This window comes from Papilio xuthus, unplaced genomic scaffold (genome assembly GCF_000836235.2).
Source record: "Papilio xuthus unplaced genomic scaffold, Pxut_1.1 DF827777.1, whole genome shotgun sequence".
Lineage (NCBI taxonomy): Eukaryota > Metazoa > Arthropoda > Insecta > Lepidoptera > Papilionidae > Papilio > Papilio xuthus.
Window position 1 is genome coordinate 7,375,338 of NW_013530872.1, and position 19,974 is coordinate 7,395,311.

A 19,974-nucleotide genomic window follows, 5' to 3' on the forward strand; every position below is an offset into this window, starting at 1 on the left:
TATTAACACAATAATATAATTTACATACATATGAAGGTTAATGTTTTCAATTTTCTAACCGCAAGCTCACATATTCGAAAACATAAACATAAGAACATTGTTTCTATCTCTCGCTAATAAAATTTATGATCACCAGATGTTTTTATGTCAATGTTTGGGCAATGTGAACATACGTACGATACATGACCAATTTAAAATGTATGTGACTGCATATTTCTGTTCAACAATACTCTCATACGAGTAACAATAGCACACAAACGAGGAACTTGAAGACAGAGCCAGAATATAAAAATACAAAATAATACAAAGAGATTAAGAGCTAGTATACAGGGGATGCTTATAAATTTTGACGCACATGTACAGTCACGTTCGTTCGTGGTATACCAGTTACAAAAAACTTGTCTTGCGCTTGGCAAAGAACTCAATTTTTCCTAATAAAAACAGGCTATTGTTTCAATACTACCTTTTTCACAAAAACACATTTAAGTGTGCTAGTCGCAAGTTTCCATTTGGCACAGTCCTGTCAGTCCTCTCCCTTTCAGATAAATCGACACAAAAAAAACATCCCCAAATTACTACTGGTATACGAAAACTATAACTCAATTGAGTTAAAACCTTTATGATAATATTTGTTTCTATACAATCAAATGTAGGCCACATAGATAAATGTTTCTGTATTATTATCCCAGCCATTTCCTAAGGTTTATAGATTCAACTATGTGTAAACTATTAAAAGTATACTAACATACTACATTTTACGTCTATGTTATCTAATAGAGAGCTATACAAATATTTGAATTAAAACCATCAAGCACAATTCGACAAAATACATTATTAGATTAAAATAATTTATTTAAAAATTAATAAATTTGCCAATTATTTTAATTATTGTTAAGGGATGTATGCAGGGAGCCTGTACAGTGCAAATTTTTACTACAGTATTTTACATTTGATTCAAACAACTAGCTAAAGTGTGTATTTGTTTTGCAATTTAATTATAATTTGTTTTGTAAAAACATATTGCCTATAACTACTTTTTTCACCAAATATAATGTTTTTGCTATTAATCTTTTGCATAAAAATCTTTTGTACTTAATATATTATTATACATATTTTATTCATATGAATATTACTAATTAGAAGTTAACATACAAGAAACTACTCATGAACATCAAGTATGGAACAACATAGTTGTTATCTTTGTACTATAACAGTACCTACTAAAAAATTTAAAATATAATCCTTTTTATTTCTTTCTTAACCATTCTCAATAATGTATCCTCTGTAAAAATGTTCCTGCATAATCCTCTTCTTAGCACCTTAAATATACATTATTTCAACATTGTTACATAATACATATCACATTTAAATTGCACATCCAGAAAATAGTTACAGTTATAAACATATAAAACAAGAACTATTTTATAGATAAATAAATAGTTAGTGATGATAGTAGTTTAATTCACACAGACAATATTTACATAAACATTGTTCACACATACAGTGTTTGCAGTTCTCTGCAAAATGCAGACATCACTATCCACCCGTCCCATTAAAGTACTGAGCATGTTTAGTGTAAGGTGCAGCAATATGATACGGAGGAGGTTGTCCCCTCATGTACATACTCTCCGATACTCCACTTGGGCTATGACGATGGCTCACCACATTCGGGGAATGAGTGGCTGGTCCTGCATCATATAAATCATATGCATTCTGACTCGTTGGAGATTGGACATGACTGAAGCTACCATCATCTGTTACTAATGGAGTGTTTGTCATTCTGTATGGGTTTGTTGCATTTGTGTGGCCTGTAGGCGAGTATAATTCGGGCGATTGAGATGGAATGTAAGTAGGACTTGATGTCATACCATATACATTAGCATTTGGAGTTGTAGACTGATGTAACGGTCCAGAGAAATGATGACTTTCAGCTGTTGGTTGCACATAGACATTGTTATAGTTACTCAAATTTGGCATTGTTGTTGAACTGACTACTTGACTTACTGTATGTACTCTGGGGCCAGGAGGTAAGTCATGGCCTCCATGGCTATGATAACCATAGACATCGTAGTTTCGTTGACCATATATCTTCTCTTTGCTACAGGAATAAGCATCTTGTTCATAGATATTGTTGTGATAATTGCTTGCTGGTATATTGTGGCACATAACATGTTCTTGTCTATGATATGATGGATCAAAAGTCGGTACATTCTCAGCTCTTGAGTTATAAGGACTTTCATTATAATGTGGTGGCAAAATAGTTTCTTCATTTGAATGTCTGTCTTGAGAACTAAGACTAAGCCTTTGAAAATGATTTTGAGTTTCATCTATGTTGCTTCGGTAACTTAAATCATTTGCTTGATGATAACTTTTTAGTTCTAAGTGATCTGCATATGAATTGGATTGCTTACAATTGTTTGATTTTTCAATTTCTTGCTGTTGATATTTATCATGTTTGGTACTGTAATGTCTTTGTGTGTATGGTTCTCCATTTTCAGCTTCATATTCAATATTTGTGGTACCATTGTTTTCAACATATAGTGCATGGTCTACACTTTTATAAGTTTTATCTTGTTCATATGTCAAATCTAATGGTCTGTCATAAGCATTTTCAGGGGGTAGGTTATCATATATTGATGCGGTTTTAAAAGTTTCCTTTATGTTTCCACCATTTTCCATGGTTGAGGTATTATTGCTCTCCTTTTTGTTGTCTGAAGCAAATCTTTGTTGTAAAGTTGGAGTAATTTTTGCTGCTTTTATGTGGACAGCATTTTGCATTGGAGGTGTTATATCTTGTGTTCCATCTTTATGTATATTTCTAGCATGTTTAGCCATTGCTCGCAATTCTTTAGGATAAGGAGTAGGTGCCCTTCGCAGCTGTCCAGGTTTCTCTGGGGCCTTAGCTGTTGCCTTCATATCCACAAAACTAATGTGTCTTGCAGTTGATTGTGACTCTGGGTTTTCGGGTTTTTCATGATCATTCTTTAATTCAATAGGTGTTAAAGGCACTTGTGGGAATAGGAAACAAGTTAATACTTGTTCATAAGTATGAGGATCGACTTCAGAATGCATAGGCACTAAAGGTTTGCTTTGATTTTCTGACAGCCAAAGAGCTACTAAATTATCACAATTTAATAAGGACTGGGGAAGACAACTTAGAGAATTTCTCACTAAATTTAATACTCTTAGAGAGGACAAATGTCCAATTTCTGGAGGGATTTTTGATAATTTATTTGCTCGTAGAGATAACACAGACAACTTTGTACAACTCCCAATTTCCGGAGGGATCGCTTTCAACATATTATCATCAACATTTAAATATTGCAGTTTTCTTAAAAGCCCAATTGATGATGGTATTTTATCTAAGTAATTACACATGAGCATTAATTCCTCTAAGTTCTTCAACTGACCTATACTATCTGGTAAACAATACAACCTGTTGTTGTCTAGTTTCAAAGAGGTCAGATTACTTAGCTGCCCGATGCTGTCGGGCAACTGTGTCAAACTGTTGATAGATAAACTTAGATCTAGTAACTGTGCACAATTACCAATTTCTGGTGCAAGTTCTTCAATCATATTATTGCTAGCTTCTAGGTGAATCAAATTTTCTAATGGCTTAATTATGGATGGTATTGTTGTGAAACTGTTACTATCAATCCACAGCTCTTTTAATTTGAGAAATCTTCCAATAACCTCAGGGAATTGCTGAAACTCATTTTGTCCTATATCCAATCGCAAGAGTTCAGTGGAACGTGACAAAGATTTGGGTAAAATCATAAGATAATTGTCTCTCAACTCCAATATATTAAGGTTTGCTAACCTTCCAAAATTTCCAGGAAGATATTCGAGATATGTATCATTGAGGTACAGTTCTTTTAGCGCTATGAGATTTGTTATGGCATCAGGAAGTTTTTCCAGTGGGTTGACACTTAGGTCGAGAAACATAAGATATTTTAATGCTTTCATGTTATCAGGTATCGACGCCAAGGTATTTCTACTGATGTTTAAATGCTGTAAGTTCACCAAAGAAGATATTGCTGTAGGAATAGCTTGTAACTCGTTATCACTAAGGTCTAAATACTTCAAACCATGGCACATAAAAAGCTGGCGCGGTAACTCTGTGATACGATTACTTTGGCAGAGCAGAGTTTCCAATGTCCTCTCATACACAAACACGTCGGTGGGAACATCTGTTAAGGATTGATGAGAGTAATCCAACTCCACGACATCTTCAACTCCGGGCCTCACACAACATAAAAAGTTAAATGGCATTTTTAATAACACTTCCACTTGTACACGAAACTATATTCTTTAAAAAAAAACTACTCATGCCCGTTTTGTAAATTGCGAATAAGAAACTTTATTGAAAACATTTTATAATATAAATTTTCACTTAACATTTAGAAAACCGAAAAAGAAATAGACATATGTTTTAGCAAATATTATTTGCTATGAAATGATTCACATAAAATCAACCAAACTGATTCACGTCTTCCCTTTCCCCTTCGGCCCCTCGGACCACAGATCATAGTCAAAGAATATTTAATCAAAGAAGTTTTGTTATCTTGTGTAATATTACTTTACTTAAAATCCAGTTTCGATCTAAAGCGATAAATCCAACGGCCTACCACTGATCTTCTTCCATGCAAACACGGCTTTTTTACATGGGGTTTCACAAAAAAAAATAATTTCATTGGCAGCACTGGTCCAGGTGGGCCGCTTCGCATTGGCGATGGCGATTGTCAATCTGTCAATTTTAATTTTAAAATAATTGTCAAAATAAAGTTCAAAAAACTGTCTTTCTTAGATATTTTTCCTTAACTGTATTACATTGTTACATAAAAGTGCGAAACAATAATATGGTTTGTAAGAATTTCTATAAAGGAAAATACTATGTAACATATAAGCGTGGTTTTGAAGACTGTAAAAAAGATGTTATTATTACTATTGACAAGTTGTTTGAAAACGATAGTTTGGTATGTTTTATTTGAATTTGTTTAATTTCCAAATCATTTAAAATTATGAAAATAACAGGTATACCTTTTTCTTTGTTTTAGATTTTGACTTTATCAGATGACGAAGATCCCTGTTTTTTATTTAAAATTTGTATAACCAGATGTGATTATGAAGACTTGAAAAAACAGCAAGGTCTTCTGATAGACTTTGACAATTTTCCGTCTCAAATCGTCAGGCTACTGCAACAATGTGCTTCCAATAACATGTTAGTGTATAAAGATATATATATATATAAATATATATATATATTTCAAATTGTAACACATACTCTTCATACATATTCTGTTTTGCATTTATATTTTCTAGGTTTTTAATTATTCATCAATTAAATCCCATCAAATACAACTTTGAGATTGTTGAACACAATGAATTCAAAAGATTGGTTCATTTATCTTTAAGTACTGGGCCAGCAACTGATTCTGACATAAAACAACATATGGCTGAAACTATATCCAATTTAAAGGTATAAAATATATAATGTTAAATCCGTATTTACTAATAATGAATATGACTTAATTTGAATAAACAAAATTAATTTGTAGGGTGTAAATAATAATATAATAATAATTTTAAAATAATTTTTATTCATTAGAAAAATTTAGCTGCTGTTAAAAGTTCATCAACCAGTACTGAAGCAATATTGAATGACAAAATACTTAAAATGGAAGGAAAAATTCATGACTTAACACATACAGTGTCGAAAATGGAAGAAGATAAGTTAAGACGAGAGACGGAGTTTTATGAATCTCTGAAACAAGAAAAAGATAGATTGGCTCAGGTAAATATAATAATAGTTGTAATATTTAATTTTAGAAATCATAATAAAATTAATGTTTGTATGTTTCTTCTCAACATATACCTAAAGGATTGAACAGTTTTTAATGAAATATTAAAACAACGTTTCAAGGACACATTTGATGGTTTTTACCCTGAAAATATAGACACTAACAAAAAAAAAATAGTTAGTTCCTCATGTCAACACATGCTGGCCTAGCTATTTATAAATTTAAATAAAATACTTTTCCTTCCAGGAGAAGATTCAATGGCAAAAAACATCTGAACTCAATACAAAAACACTTTTGGCGAATTCTCAAGAAAATTTAAGCAAGAAAGATAAGCAAATTGATGATTTAAATGTACTTTGTAAACAACTTCGTGATACTATAAATCAGTTAGAAAACCAATTGAGGTACAAAAAAAATTTTTTTTTATATTAACACACAGTGGTAATGTTATTAACCAGTTGCAATTGTGATATTAAGTGATAGAAAGATTTTTAATAATGTCTAAATTGCTCCTTGGTTTTTTTTCATAATGTCTAAACTGCTCCTTGGTTTTTTTCTGTTTTAGTGATAGAAATCAGAGAATCAATTATATAGAAAATGAAGTGCAAAAAACTCATATAGAAGTTGCAACTCTAAGAGCGAAAAATATTACTTTTGAACGTGAAATAAATGAAAAAGATAAACAAATCAATCAGTTGCAAACACGATGTACATATTTGGAAAAGGTATGATAGTATATAGACATATTTTAATTTTTATTACACTGTCTGCCACTGTTATATCCACAAGGGGTTTTTTTTAAGCTGCTTGTCTCTTTTTTATATAAATTGGTATGTTAAACAGCATTTTGTATTTATTATTTATGTAATTTATATTTTTATATTTTTAGGTCAACAAAGACTATAGTGACAATATAAAGGAGTTAAATGACGTCATTGTAATGACAAAAAAGGAAAAGGTAAATAATATAAAACATTACATAAATTATTTTATTATTTTCTGTCAAAAAAAGATAAATAAATTCAAGCAAGGGTACAACCGGGCATTGTGGCAATTGATGGGGGAGGCCTACGTCCAGCAGTGGACAAGTTTAGGCAGAATGTGATGATGATGATGATTAAGGGTACAACAAGAATTACATTATACATAATGTTTGTTAGAAACAAATATATAGGCAATAATTTTTTTAATTAATACAACATTTCATATAGGAAAGTTTAGAAAAGAGATTATCATTAAGTGAATCTCTGGCAAATAAGAACAATGATGCTGCCCATTCAACAGCAGAGCAACTTTTAAAAGCAAATCAAATTATATCAAAACAAAATAATGAACTAATTGAAATAAAAGAAAAGGTAATGACAAAAAAAGTATTATTATTCAATGTATTTTATTTCACAATACAGACACTAAACTGCAAGTTATTTATTCTATTACAGATCTTATGTAGAACAGCGATAGCATTAGAACAAGAAAAGGTAATAGAGAGTTACACAAAAGAAATACAAGAATTAAAGTCTGAAATTGAATGCACAAAAGATGGTATGAATGCATTAAAAAATGAATTAGAAAATCTTAAAGAGAAATGTGAAAGCACTGCACAAGCACTGAAAGATAGAGAGGAAACTATTAAAAATAATAATATGGGTATGTAGATAATTTTCATATGCATTTTTACCACACAATTGACAGTTCTTGAGAGAATTGATTAAATTAATCAAAGCACTTATGTATTTTTTCCCACTACTACTTTTTTTTGCATGAAAATAAACTCGCCAGGCATGTCAGTGACACTGAATGTATTTTAACTGGGTTACCCAATTTTGTTTTTGATTGTAGTAAGTATATGTTTGTTTGTTTATAGTTATACAGTGGTTGCATAAGAAAATGGAAGATCAACAACCAAACTCTGACAGGCAAAACTTTGGAGTTCAGTCAAGTAGTTCAACTCCATATTTTGTACAAAGACACAGTCAAGGAAATAATACATTACAAGAGTCAGATCAGACAATCAATTTTTATGCGACATCAAGAACGTAAGTTGGGTCTTGTAAGATAGACAGGTATAGCTAATGCTACTTGCATATTCTTCAGTTTGAACGTGAATGTGCACTAGAAAAATCTTTGGTGTTAGTGGAGTAATTGTTTGAAAGTTAAAAAGTTATTGTTGTTTAACAAAGTTATTTTTAAACTATTTTCAGGTCTAGTCTAGACGACAGTCCTCGAGTTGAAAGTCCACAAGAAAGATCTAGAAAACCAGGATTAGATCCCAAATATCTGCAACCTGCGACAAAAGATCAACAAATTGAAAAATCTAAAAGTAAATATAATTTTTATTATATTTCATTAACCTATTGCATGAAATGTCAAATATACATTTTTTTGCTCAGGTACAGGAAGATCTGATGCAACCTCTTCGAGAAGTCAAAAAGGGAAGGAGAATAAAAACGTAGAACTGCCAAAAGTAGTTTATAAAGAAAAATCTTCGAGGGCAACATACAGGGCAACACCAGTTTCCGCATATTTCCCATAAAGTGTTTTGTAAAAAATATAAATATTTAAAGTTTTTGTATTATTGTAAATAAATAGTATCTAATTATAAGTTCGCATTTATTTTACTCCTATATTATTCAGTTTGATAATTTATAAAAAAGGATAACAGATCTACCTACTATTCATATATAAAAAAAATCTACCTAGGGTTAGGGCCCTTTGTCAAAAATGAACATTGATATTTTTAAATCAGGTTATAGTTAAAATTTACTTATAAATCTTTTGCTATAAATAATAAACAGGTCATTGCACGATACTATTAATTAAAATAATCGAAATTATATATTTTTTTTAAATAATTTTTTAGTCATGTTCTATTCTAATTTTCCAACACTTCAATAATCTTTGATCATCCTTCCCGCGAAATTTGACATTTCAATATTTTGATTTGATGGTTGTTTTTGGTTTAATTTTCAACTGACTTGTTATAACTTGTAAGTTTTCCAGTAGTATATCTAAATTATTAACTTATAAATTTTAAACACTGTTGGTTTTTTTAGCTTTTTAGGTAAAAAAGTGGTTGTAGTGTTGTTTTAATTAGCACTATTGATTTGATAATAAGAAAATATGTGGAACGGTAATTATAATTACTTCGTAGATTATTCCTTGTCTTAACGATATATTGTTAAATATATACTTGCAAAAGTATATGTACAAAATACTACTCTCGTGGTCAAATGAGTTTTACATTTGACCACCAGAGTAGTATTTTGTAACTCAAAAAGTGGGACTTAGATACGACACCACATTCGCACATGTCTCACATTTCATGAAGACGTCAGTTCAAAAACGATTGATTGATAGGAAAATGGTTTTGAGATTCTAAAGTAGCCCAGGAGTGTACCAATGAAATAGGCAAATAAGGACAGTAGCAGAAATGTTGAAGGAATGAAAAATGATTCATAACTGTGGAAAAGATCTCTATATTATCTCACCTATACTATCTACAACGTTAATGTTACTAAACCAAATCAAAATAACCTTTACTTCATGAAATTATCTTTACAGATCAATCTGTTGTGGGTGGTGGATTTTTTAATTCAACCAATCAATTTGGGAATGCGAATACACCAAACCAACCACAAAAAACAGTATGTACAATAAATTTATTATTTTACATACATATAAGGATGCACATGTATACATCCATCACTGGTATTCTGTATCTTTATGTTCTAAAAGTGTAATACAAATAATACTTAAAATTTATAGAGTAGAAGAACATCAAGAACTGCCCCGATAGTTATCAGGCAAGCACTTCATTCTGGTGATGGTGATATTACAATATGGGGGACAGAAATTATGATAGTGTCTATTGTTGCTCGAGTAAGAAACATCAGGATGCAGAGTACAAAAATAACATATACTATACAAGATATAACAGGAAGAATGCGAGCTGTATTTTGGCTGGACCAAGAAGCTATGGAGGAAGATGTAAGTTTGTATGAAAAAGTTTCGAGTCAGAATATTCTTATACTTTTAAACTTAAAATTCATAGTGGCATTGAACAAGTTATAAATCATGTAAGATAAAGTTGTCTATATGTGTGCTTAGTGATTGTCTTTTACAGGATAAATCAACTCCAAAAGTGCAAGTAAATGATTATGTTCAAATATATGGAAATGTTAAAACAAATAAAGGAAAGAAAGTTTTGATGGCATTTAAAATAATACCTATAACAGATGTCAATGCTATCACATTTCATTATTTACAGTGCATTAATAATAGACTAAAGATGGAAGCAGATTCAAAGAAGGTATAGTTTATCTTTTAACTTTTTATATGCAATTGCTTAAAACTCTTGGTTTATTTAGACCATTTGTTAATTATTGCAATTAAAAATACTAACTATATTATGCTATAGTTAGACACTGTTTGGTTAAACACATGTTTTCAATCTTTAATTGCGGTTGATTGATATTATGGACATCAACATGGTTATATGTTTGACCAAAGATGTGCATCATGACACTGCTTTCGATAGACTGCAAGATCATTATTTACAAGTGTATGCTTAATAATGTTTCAATAGCTATAATCTACACCAGGCACTAGATGGGTTGAAATTTGTTAAAGATAATTCTTTAAGTTAATATATTTGAAACACTTAGTTTTTTTTTATGACAAGACTCTAAATGTCTTCATTGCTATTTACAGACTAAGGTAAATGGTAACACTACATCATCTGCAGCAATGCCTGCCAATTCCATGGTTGGTATGGCTGACAGCACTTCAGTAAATGGCTTGAATCCAAGACAAATGATGGTGTTCAATTTGATCCGAGCCTCAACTCTAGAGCAGGGCATTAGCAAGCAAGATATGTATGTCACAGTGAAAGATCGCATGTCACAAATGGAGTTTGAGTAAGATTTTTTTTTGTTTTTTATTTATATTATAAGATGGCAAACATGCCAGCGGCCAACTAAATTTGCCGGAATAAGGAAGCAACCTCTGCCTAGTTTTGCAATTGAAAATGCTTTCCCTTCCTTTAATCGATGGAGAAAAGGCACTTAATATTTCGTCTTCCTATGTGTCTCCCACTCTTCTGTCAAATCCGGTTTTTCTTCCCATCCTTACAGGTTACCTTATCTTGTTAACCCTTTATTTAAAAATTTGTCATTTGTAAGTTTATGTGTGCAAGCAATTCAATAAATAACTTTTCTATAATTACAGGAATATTCTGGAATGGATGTGTGGTGAGGGCCACATTTATTCCACAATTGATGAAGAACATTTCCGTGCCACTGATGCCTTTTAATAATATCCCTACACATTATGATTAAAGATAACAAAGTTTATTTCAAATAAAAAGTCATGTTTTGCAAAATTCTCCTTTATTTCTCTTTTATACAGATATGGTATCAAAATAGGTATAAGTAAAATATTCTGATTTATCAGGAATTATGTAGTTAATACAAAAAATTATATTTATTTGATGACTATTAAACACTTACAACAGAACTTTTTATATAAACCTGAAATATATTTATTTTAAAGTTATTTAAATGACTATAAATTAACAGATCTTCGAAAGTAGAAATTAGAAACTTATAAGAACACATATACAAACATATCGTTCAAAACCCATCTCCATTAGCTAATTACAAACTCCTTAAAATAAAAGAAAAGTACTGATTAAATGCAATGTAAGCAGTATGCTGATAAATAACTATAAGTTTACAATTTTTATAAAGGTTATCAGAAAGACGCCTTTCAGTTATGATTATACAATGTTTATCTATATGAATACAGGTATAATAAACCAGTTTCAATACTTATATATGCAAATTACAAAAATTGTATGTGTAAGAGAAGACCATGTAATAAAAACCCTAATTTTCACTAAGAAAATTATAATTCATCTCTTACAGCTGTATTTTTCACATCAGGATTTTTCCCAGGATATGTCTGACTTTCTAATTGGACTTCCTTGAGCTCATCTTGTTCCAGCAGGTATTCTTTAGCAGTCCATGCCTGTGACCCATCTTTAAACATGAATATAGCTCGGTCATCATCAATAAGGTATCTGTAACAAAAAAGTATTACTTAAATATATAAAAATCATTCCTCAATTTAAACAATGGCACTGCTGTATATGCATCAATTTCATGTGTAAGTTCCAATAAAGGCAGCATTTCACAACATAAAATTTAAGTAAATACATTATATTTAGTGAAATTTCAAATCACCCTAACAATATATATTGTAGTTGTTGTAATAAACTTATGTTTCACCCTCATATAAAATGGGATGGACAAACTAACCTTTCAGCTTGTATATGATTGCTCCAAAGACTTGTTTGCCATATTTTTGTAAGTTCCTCAGTTCGCGCTTTTGAAGGTTTGTTAGCTACCGAAACAAACATCATTACGGTCTGCCCTTTCTTTGTTGCTTGGAGGACTGATTCAGGATTACTCATGTCCATTTTAGTAAGATCTATTGAAGGTGGTTTGCGGAGATGCTCAGGCAATTCGTCTTCTGGGAGTGGTTCTTCATCTTCTTCCCATTGATCAAAAAGACTGTAAGATATTAAAAGGTGTTAAATGAAATCACGTTAACATACCGCGATACTAGTTATCCTCTTACCGTTCCATATCTGCATCACTAAAATCTCGAATATCTTTTTTTGCCCATGATGGTTTTTCTTCGTCTTTAAATTTTTTCCCTAAGCTACCAGATAAGCTTATTAAAACAAGGCAAAAAAATAACTTAGACATTTTTGGATTTAATCTACGATTAAAAGTAAGGAAAAGCTTTATTGCCTTAAAAGTTAGTGATTTACAGTTCTAATTCTATTAAAGTAAACAATTCTATGTTATAAAAACCAATTTACTGAATGGATACTAGCACAACACCGCAATTTGACGTATGAAAGTTGTATAAAAGTCGAATGTCGGCTTTACAAATTCAATAACACAAAATAAGTGATTTTGTAAAAAAATTCTAGTCGATAAAATTAATTTTACAAACTAGAACTACTATCTCATAAAAATAAGACTTGATTACTACTTGAATTTTTCTAAAAAAATCTGTAAATGAAAATTTTACGTAGAAATGCCATTTCAAAATATTCTTTGACTTTACAAAATGTTCACGTCAGCTTGACAATTATTTGACAGTGACAAGAGAACTGAGTTGTGAGTTGTCACTTCGCCGTGAATTTTTGGAGTGAATATAACGTATTGCATGAATATGAGCTGAGCCCGCTCACAAAGTCGTGAAGAAGAAAACGTATTTAATGTAATTTTAGTTTTGTGATGTATATATTTTTAAATATTGACGTTGTGTGAGTTTTTATACACTTTTAGGGCATTCCTAAATTATTAGAGATTCAAAATATTTCGGACTTTAAAAACGTCAGTAGGAAACTTTAAAATTGTTGGGTTAAAGTGCCTGCATCATGGACCAGAGTGGTATAACCCCAAATACATCAAATCAGCAGTTGGTTAATGGCAGTGACAATGATTCTGCGACAGCGTTGCTGCAAGAAAAGCAAGCAAGAAGGAGAGAAAATCTAGGAGATGTCACATTCAGAGAATACATGACTGTCGGAATATTATGTTTCGTCAACCTCATCAACTACATGGACAGATTTACTATAGCAGGTTAGTGCTAGTCATAATTATTGTAGTTACATGTAAACCATGATTCTGTGTATCTTATGATATAATGTAAGTTACATATTTTATATAATATGCACATGAATATTTTATAAAAGTTATATTAAAATTATAATTTGATGGAAATTTTAAGTAGACTAAACATAAATATTCTTATTAGAATTGTTACCCTTTATTATTTTTTAATGATATAGTTAACCTATACTCTAGGTTCTGTCTGGATGTCTACCTTCTTTTAAAATTGATTTATTCTTAATCCACTTTAGGATACTTATTGATACCAAGCTGAATGCTAAGTGTAACTTCTATTACCTATCTTAATAACAACATAAGAGCTAATATGAAGGCAGTAGTCTGTTGACCCTTATGATAAATTTAAATTATACTGATAAAGCTGGTATTAGTAAATGATGCATAATAACCATGGATTTTTATGAACAAATCTATACAAGACATATTGTTATCTCAGTTATTTTAAGTTGAATGTGAGGAATGCCTATGTTTATGGAAGAGAAACAAACTTTAATAATACCTTCATAGTTATTAGTTAAAAAAACATTCTTAAATCTGTTACCTGAACTTTTCAAGATGGCTACTTTTAACATTTAAAATATGAACATTCAAAAGTAAACTTTATAAGCATATGGATAAAAATCATTATTAACATACACTATATTATGTAATCATCTTTAACTTTTTGTAAAAATTAAATGAAATAATTAACATTATCCATGCATATTGAAACTGTTGCATTATGTTTTAATGAAGGACAACAACATTGAATGTCATAAATTTCTTTTACCAAATATGTTTCAAGGCAAGGACAGAGTGCACATCAGTTCTACCATATAATTTTTTTAAATTCAATTCTGTGAAAGAAAAAAATTGTAATGATGTTTTCAGTTTCTAATCTAATCTATATAATATATTATATAATAAATCGAATAATATTTGAATGAGACCTATTTTTAATTCACTTATGACTTTCCAAAATGGTATATGCAATTCCATTAATATTTTTCTTCTTCTATAAGATCTTATTTTGAGGCAAAAAATATTGTATCCATGTGGTTTTAAGTATGAGTAGAAATATAAATTTTATTTTTAAACATATATTCATAAGCGTAAAACACTCGGAATTATTGCGCGATAAATAGTACGTTAAAGATTCGAATACAGACGAACTTGGTTAAGCGAGAAACTTCTGTAAGCGAGAGTATTTCTTCAGTCCAACGAACGACCTCCACGAGCGAGAAACTCTGGTCAGAAAGAAACCTCTGTAAGGATAAAAATATCGCTGTCCTTTGAACTCTCGCATCGAAGTTAAATAAGAAATCCCTGTGATATCATAATAAAAAGACTTTCTTAAAGCGCGTAAAAAGGGCTGATAACATTATTTTAACGTCAGTAACGCATCATAATTCGTGATTACGCAACAATCGCCTATGTCTACAAATCTCATAATCTTAAAGCAAAGTGTGTCGTCAAGTTTAGGTAATTTCCTGGCGACATACCAGGATTAAATCAGATTACGCGTGGTATCCTTTTATTGCGTCAGTGTTGCAAGCAATAATGTTGTATAAAAATGCATTTCGAAATCTCAGTTAACAAAGTGATGTCGTTGACTTACGTTAGGTTAACGCTGAGGACTGAAGGTCGCGCATTTTTAAACTTAATTTACATTGTGTATTACGAAAAACATTGACTGTATATACCTATAATACGTTTAATTTCTTTTACATTATAAAACTATTTCATACTAAAAAATAACTACTAATCATTGGTTTCTGATAACAAAATCTTTCTATAAAAATAGTGTCGTATGTTTTATCAAAAATAATGAGGGAGAAGAAGATATTTTTTAAACAGATATTTTAGTCTCAGAAGCCAACGACAAATGCGCTTTTCCAGACGACAATTTATCTCTGTTCTAAATTTTATTCAGTTACCATCAGCCGTTTCTGAGTTACGCTGTAACATCCAAATATTCATTCATCCAAACTTCGATTGTAAAATAGTACCTATTGCAAGAAGTAAGATATATTAGTAAGAATTAATAAAGTGAAATTAACGTAGACCTGCCTTTTTAAAAGAATGTAACAAAACTTATTATGTAAGTAAAGAACGTGGCACCACCTCATGCGTTTGTTCATAAACACATATGATATTCGTATAACACAATACGTAGTAATACGTCTGTTGACTTCACAAGGCTCTCACGCCACGCTGGTGTATAATAAAGAACGGAATGCTGAATAAAAAAGTAGTAAAGTTTAAACGTTTCAAATTGTCGCTTCGATGTAAGTGGGCGGTGAGACGTGTCCTTCCCATTGTCGTTTGTTCCGACCGCCTCGGAGCAGTAATTGAATCAAATAGTGTTGCACCAGGTGACCAATAAACACTACGCCTCTTCACCAATTAGTTTATTACTTTAATTAAGCTTTATTTCAGAATGAATGTATGTGAGATGTGTTAACGTAAGTTTATAACCGAAACGAAATGACGAAAGTTTTGATTGGAATTTTTGTGTTTAGATCAATTTAAGTTTATTGCGTTTTTCTCATTACGAAATTTGAAGTTTGAAGAACTGGGTAGCTATAAATATTAATAAAGATAGACATATATATAAAAGAAAGTCATGTTATAATAGTTACACTATTTATAACTCAAGAACGGCTTTACCGATATGGCTGAAAATTGGTGAGGAGGTAGCTTAGAGCCAGGAGACGGACTATTTATTCATTTTTTTATATATTTTTTTTCGTATTTATGCCTTGAAGAGTTGCTTTTTATTTCACTTACTAAGATTATAAATGCGAATGTTTAGATGGATGTGATATGGGTGGATGGATGGGTTGGGGACACTAATTAAGTTTTTTAATATATCCACGCGGACGGAGTCGCGGGCGACAGCTAGTTTAATATAACTATGATATTGATTTGTAAATTAACTCCCAGTCCGTGAATCCACACGTAGTCCCATAGAAATGTAAATTTCAGATGTATTTTTCGGTACTTGGGAATTTTATTTTGTAAAAGATCCTTACGATTTTAAACCAAGGTAAATGTAGTGTAATTAGTTGTATACAATACACATATTATACAATATTAATTCTATACAAATGGAGTGCAGTATAAAGTCTTTAAACTTTACATAACACATACAACCAGGGAACAATTGTATGGTATTAAAATTAATCGCTTTCATAACACAAAACCCTCTCGACACACAGCGGACATATTTGCACTCCTGTACTGTGATTATAAATTTATTTAAATGGGTATTGAATATGTATTATGTTAAATTAAATTTCATTTTATTTTTAAACAATATTAAACCAAGTTTTTCTAGTTGTTTCATTTTAGAACTATTAATACGTTACCGAGAGATATGTAGAGTAAATATTTGTAAAAATATTGAATAAAGAATTTAAATATGAAAGTAAGATACCCTAATCGGTAATAGTATTTACTGAGGTGAGTAGTACCGTATTTGAATACCGACTAATCTATGTTAAAAACGTTACTATCATACAATAAAGCCCACGGCAAAAATATAGCCGCATTAAATAAATCTCCAGTAATGAATGAACACCCAGGAAGGGTCGATGTCACGTAATCAGAGAGCTAATCTCTAGTGTCAACTCACGCGCGTGGGTTCGCTTCTTTCTCACAAATACAATGCGCTCGCGCCCCTCCGAATATGTAAATGCTTTGTGTTGAGGTGATCGCTTTGTGAATAAATTGAATTATATTTTCAATGGTTCCGATGAAACGAACTAAATATTAAACGTGCATTATTCTTTGCTTCGAAATAAAACAACCAAAAATAAGACCATTTATTAAATTAAAAAAAACACCCGATTGACTCTATGACACTCAGGAGTATGATACATATCAAATAATATAATCAAATCGTCGAATTTTTTGAATTGTTTATGCTACTAGAGGTCACTATGGAATTGACGTACAAAGCAACACCTTTAAAACCTTACCTTACTTAGGAATAGCACCATCCCATGGAATCAGTCGGGTAATAAAAAAAACAAAATATCAAATCGTGTTTTTATTTATGACATGGAATGAAGTGAAAGTACATTTACAGCCAGTTCATTTGCGTGCGAACTGCTGTGATAGCACTGGTGCAGAAACATTCATGAATAACGAAACGCATTTCATTTCAAGATCGAATTAACCTTTAAAAGAAATCAACACTTATAGTAATTTATTAAATTCAATATAAAAATAGAAAACTATAACACTATATGATAGCCTTGGATATTGTGAAAAATGTTACACAATAATTTTATTCTTATGGGACACAATGTTAGCAGCTAGATTTGATCTTTGACCATTACCATTACTTACCATTTGCACGCTAATTTGGATTACTCCTTGTATCATAAATAAAATAAATATTTTGTTATATTTTCTCTATTTTTACGTACGGCAGTAATGGATAGCTTGTTCATTTGCATTAAAATATCGGCACTTTTAAGATAGACCTTCGGAATTCTTTTACCGTTACATTTTTTGCCTGTCAAACAAGGCTGTTAACAATATGATAGTACATTTCATTCCCCTATGGAATCATACATACCATGTTGAATTTTTTCTTTAAATTTCCCTGAGGACCGATCAAATTATGGTTGGTTGTTTAGTGTCCTTAAATTGTGCTTATCTTGATTAAAATCTTGCACGTTCAAAGCAAACGCAGCTGCTCGAGAAGCGACATGCAAAACAAACTAATGAGATATGTTTAAATTAAGATAACAACCCCAGTTTGTTTTGCAGCTTTCGACAGTTTTTTAACCGAGTTCCAAAAGGAGGATATGAATTCGTCTGTATGTTTTAAGTAGTGGCAACACATCTGCATATTTAATAATGTGGTAGACATTCAAAGGATACCTTTACAGTTTTTTTAAGGAACTTTTTAGAATTGGGTGTGTATATATTCCGAGAATGTGTTTTTATCGCCCTTAGCAGGTTTTTGCTCATAGTAGTCTTAAATGAGTAGAAGTGTCAAAGTGCTTCTGATAATTCTGGGTTTGAGTAGTTTAGACATTTGCATATAAAAGTTCTGATTTTTTATTTAGCTATGTTAATTCTGAAATTAGTTTATTAATATCATTGGATATGATAGTCAAAATTAATCGATGCATACTCAATTATTTTGCATCTATATTACGCACATATGTTCATTTCATAACACTAGTTACGAAGTATGTATACTTGTAGGAAGATTACGTAGGAGAGATAGTATTACTATCATTGCATCTAACATACATGTCATTGTGATTGTCGTATGCCTAGGTCAGGGAGCATGACTCATTGATATGCAAACGAACGAATATAGATGTCGCTGTATCACTTTAGATTATCTGCCGCAGACTCGTTAAATACTTACTAAGCGAGTCCTTTAGTGAATATTTTGTATACATTTTCATAATAAAATTATACTAGTATTAAAGCGGATTATTAAATTGACAAGATATGCATATTATAACAATATGCGTATATTTGGTATGTTTCTTGCGTAGCTATAAATCATATTGCTTTTATATGGTCTCACTCTAACTCCAACTTGTGATATCAAAGGTTGAGTTATTAATATATCTCTTGATTGAATAACTCCGAATTTACTCGTATGTTACATATGAACTTTAGAATATAAAAATACCCAATTGAAATACATAAATGTTATACCATCGTCAAAGCTATGTACGTGATTATAATAATATCATCATTTCATCATTCATTATAACACCGTCGTCCAAATTTCAATAGCAAAGCTCACGACGTGACTACTTAAAAATGTAACAAGAATTTGTATCGCGGCAACTATTCCAAACTGTTTAATGACCCTTGGTTTTAGGGCAACAGAATGCTGTGTCATGTACCCCGTACGTGACTAACGTAAATTATTTGAGTGCGTACTTGGACCTTTTTAAAATGGTCTACGTAAGCTGTGGGCAAAGCATTCTTTACGTTGTTTTTTTTATGACTCAAAAAAGTTGGACATTGTATTATTTTTATTAGTGTTAAAGACGACCGAATATGTAAGGATGGAAGAGCGTTAGGATTAAGATGAATTTTGGAATATTATGTTATATAATAAAAAGATAAATGAAAATATTAAATAGAATTATGAGAAATAAGGAGAAAAGCACGCACTGTTACAAGAATATATTTACAACAACTCATAGTTTTAAAAATAAAGAAAAAGGAAGAAAAAACATATACAGTTCTAAATTCAAAAATAACAATTAAGAATAAAAACAAGTAAAAAGTTCCGTATCTGTCGGCAACATGCCCGCCCCCTGGTGACAAAACAAAACAAACTAAAGTATACCATGTAAACATAAAATAAAGGGTGGCCGACAAATTGAACAAACAAAATATGAAAAAAAAGACAAGAGACAAGGAACATACAATTAGATTATAAAAGACTGCTTCAGGTGCACTATGATATATATGTACAAATACATTACATATACAAA

The 19,974-nt window shown here is 30.9% G+C and overlaps 5 protein-coding genes across 8 annotated transcripts in view; 3 read left to right on the forward strand and 2 right to left on the reverse strand.

Moving 5' to 3' along the window:
* Positions 1-598: 598 nt before the first annotated feature.
* On the reverse strand, positions 599-4,689 carry Lap1 (leucine rich repeat containing protein 7 lap1). The gene has a single exon (XM_013309407.1). The coding sequence runs from the start codon at positions 4,270-4,272 to the stop codon at positions 1,537-1,539; it is 2,736 nt and encodes a 911-aa protein (XP_013164861.1). The 5' UTR covers positions 4,273-4,689; the 3' UTR covers positions 599-1,536.
* A 90-nt stretch (positions 4,690-4,779) lies between these two features.
* Sas-6 (Spindle assembly abnormal 6) lies at positions 4,780-8,361 on the forward strand. The gene is made up of 12 exons (XM_013309408.1): positions 4,780-4,976; positions 5,058-5,221; positions 5,323-5,479; positions 5,609-5,794; positions 6,048-6,205; positions 6,367-6,526; positions 6,691-6,759; positions 7,013-7,156; positions 7,241-7,448; positions 7,666-7,837; positions 8,003-8,121; positions 8,192-8,361. The coding sequence occupies exons 1-12, from the start codon at positions 4,860-4,862 to the stop codon at positions 8,332-8,334; spliced, it is 1,797 nt and encodes a 598-aa protein (XP_013164862.1). The 5' UTR covers positions 4,780-4,859; the 3' UTR covers positions 8,335-8,361.
* Positions 8,362-8,731: 370 nt separating this feature from the next.
* On the forward strand, positions 8,732-11,174 carry RPA2 (Replication protein A2). Of its 2 annotated transcripts, XM_013309410.1 has the most exons (7): positions 8,732-8,788; positions 8,855-8,931; positions 9,363-9,445; positions 9,567-9,788; positions 9,925-10,110; positions 10,512-10,717; positions 11,028-11,174. In XM_013309410.1, the coding sequence occupies exons 2-7, from the start codon at positions 8,922-8,924 to the stop codon at positions 11,110-11,112; spliced, it is 792 nt and encodes a 263-aa protein (XP_013164864.1). In that variant the 5' UTR covers positions 8,732-8,788; positions 8,855-8,921; the 3' UTR covers positions 11,113-11,174. The 2 variants fall into 2 exon arrangements, with proteins under 2 accessions (XP_013164864.1, XP_013164863.1); XM_013309409.1 differs by lacking the exon at positions 8,732-8,788 and having other exon boundaries at positions 8,795-8,931; positions 11,028-11,173.
* Positions 11,175-11,284: 110 nt separating this feature from the next.
* Positions 11,285-12,683, reverse strand: boca (LDLR chaperone boca). The gene is given in 3 exon segments (NM_001312830.1): positions 11,285-11,880; positions 12,119-12,373; positions 12,441-12,683. Coding segments are annotated over 3 exon segments (561 nt in total). The 5' UTR covers positions 12,572-12,683; the 3' UTR covers positions 11,285-11,705.
* A 301-nt stretch (positions 12,684-12,984) lies between these two features.
* The window catches only part of spin (lysolipid transporter protein spinster), a 34,533-nt gene continuing 27,543 nt past the window's right edge, over positions 12,985-19,974 (forward strand). For all 3 annotated transcript variants that reach the window (XM_013309312.1, XM_013309313.1, XM_013309311.1), the window contains exon 1: positions 12,985-13,459. In XM_013309312.1, the coding sequence (XP_013164766.1) occupies positions 13,255-13,459 (205 nt within the window). In that variant the 5' untranslated portion in view covers positions 12,985-13,254. The remainder of the gene's footprint in view (positions 13,460-19,974) is intronic.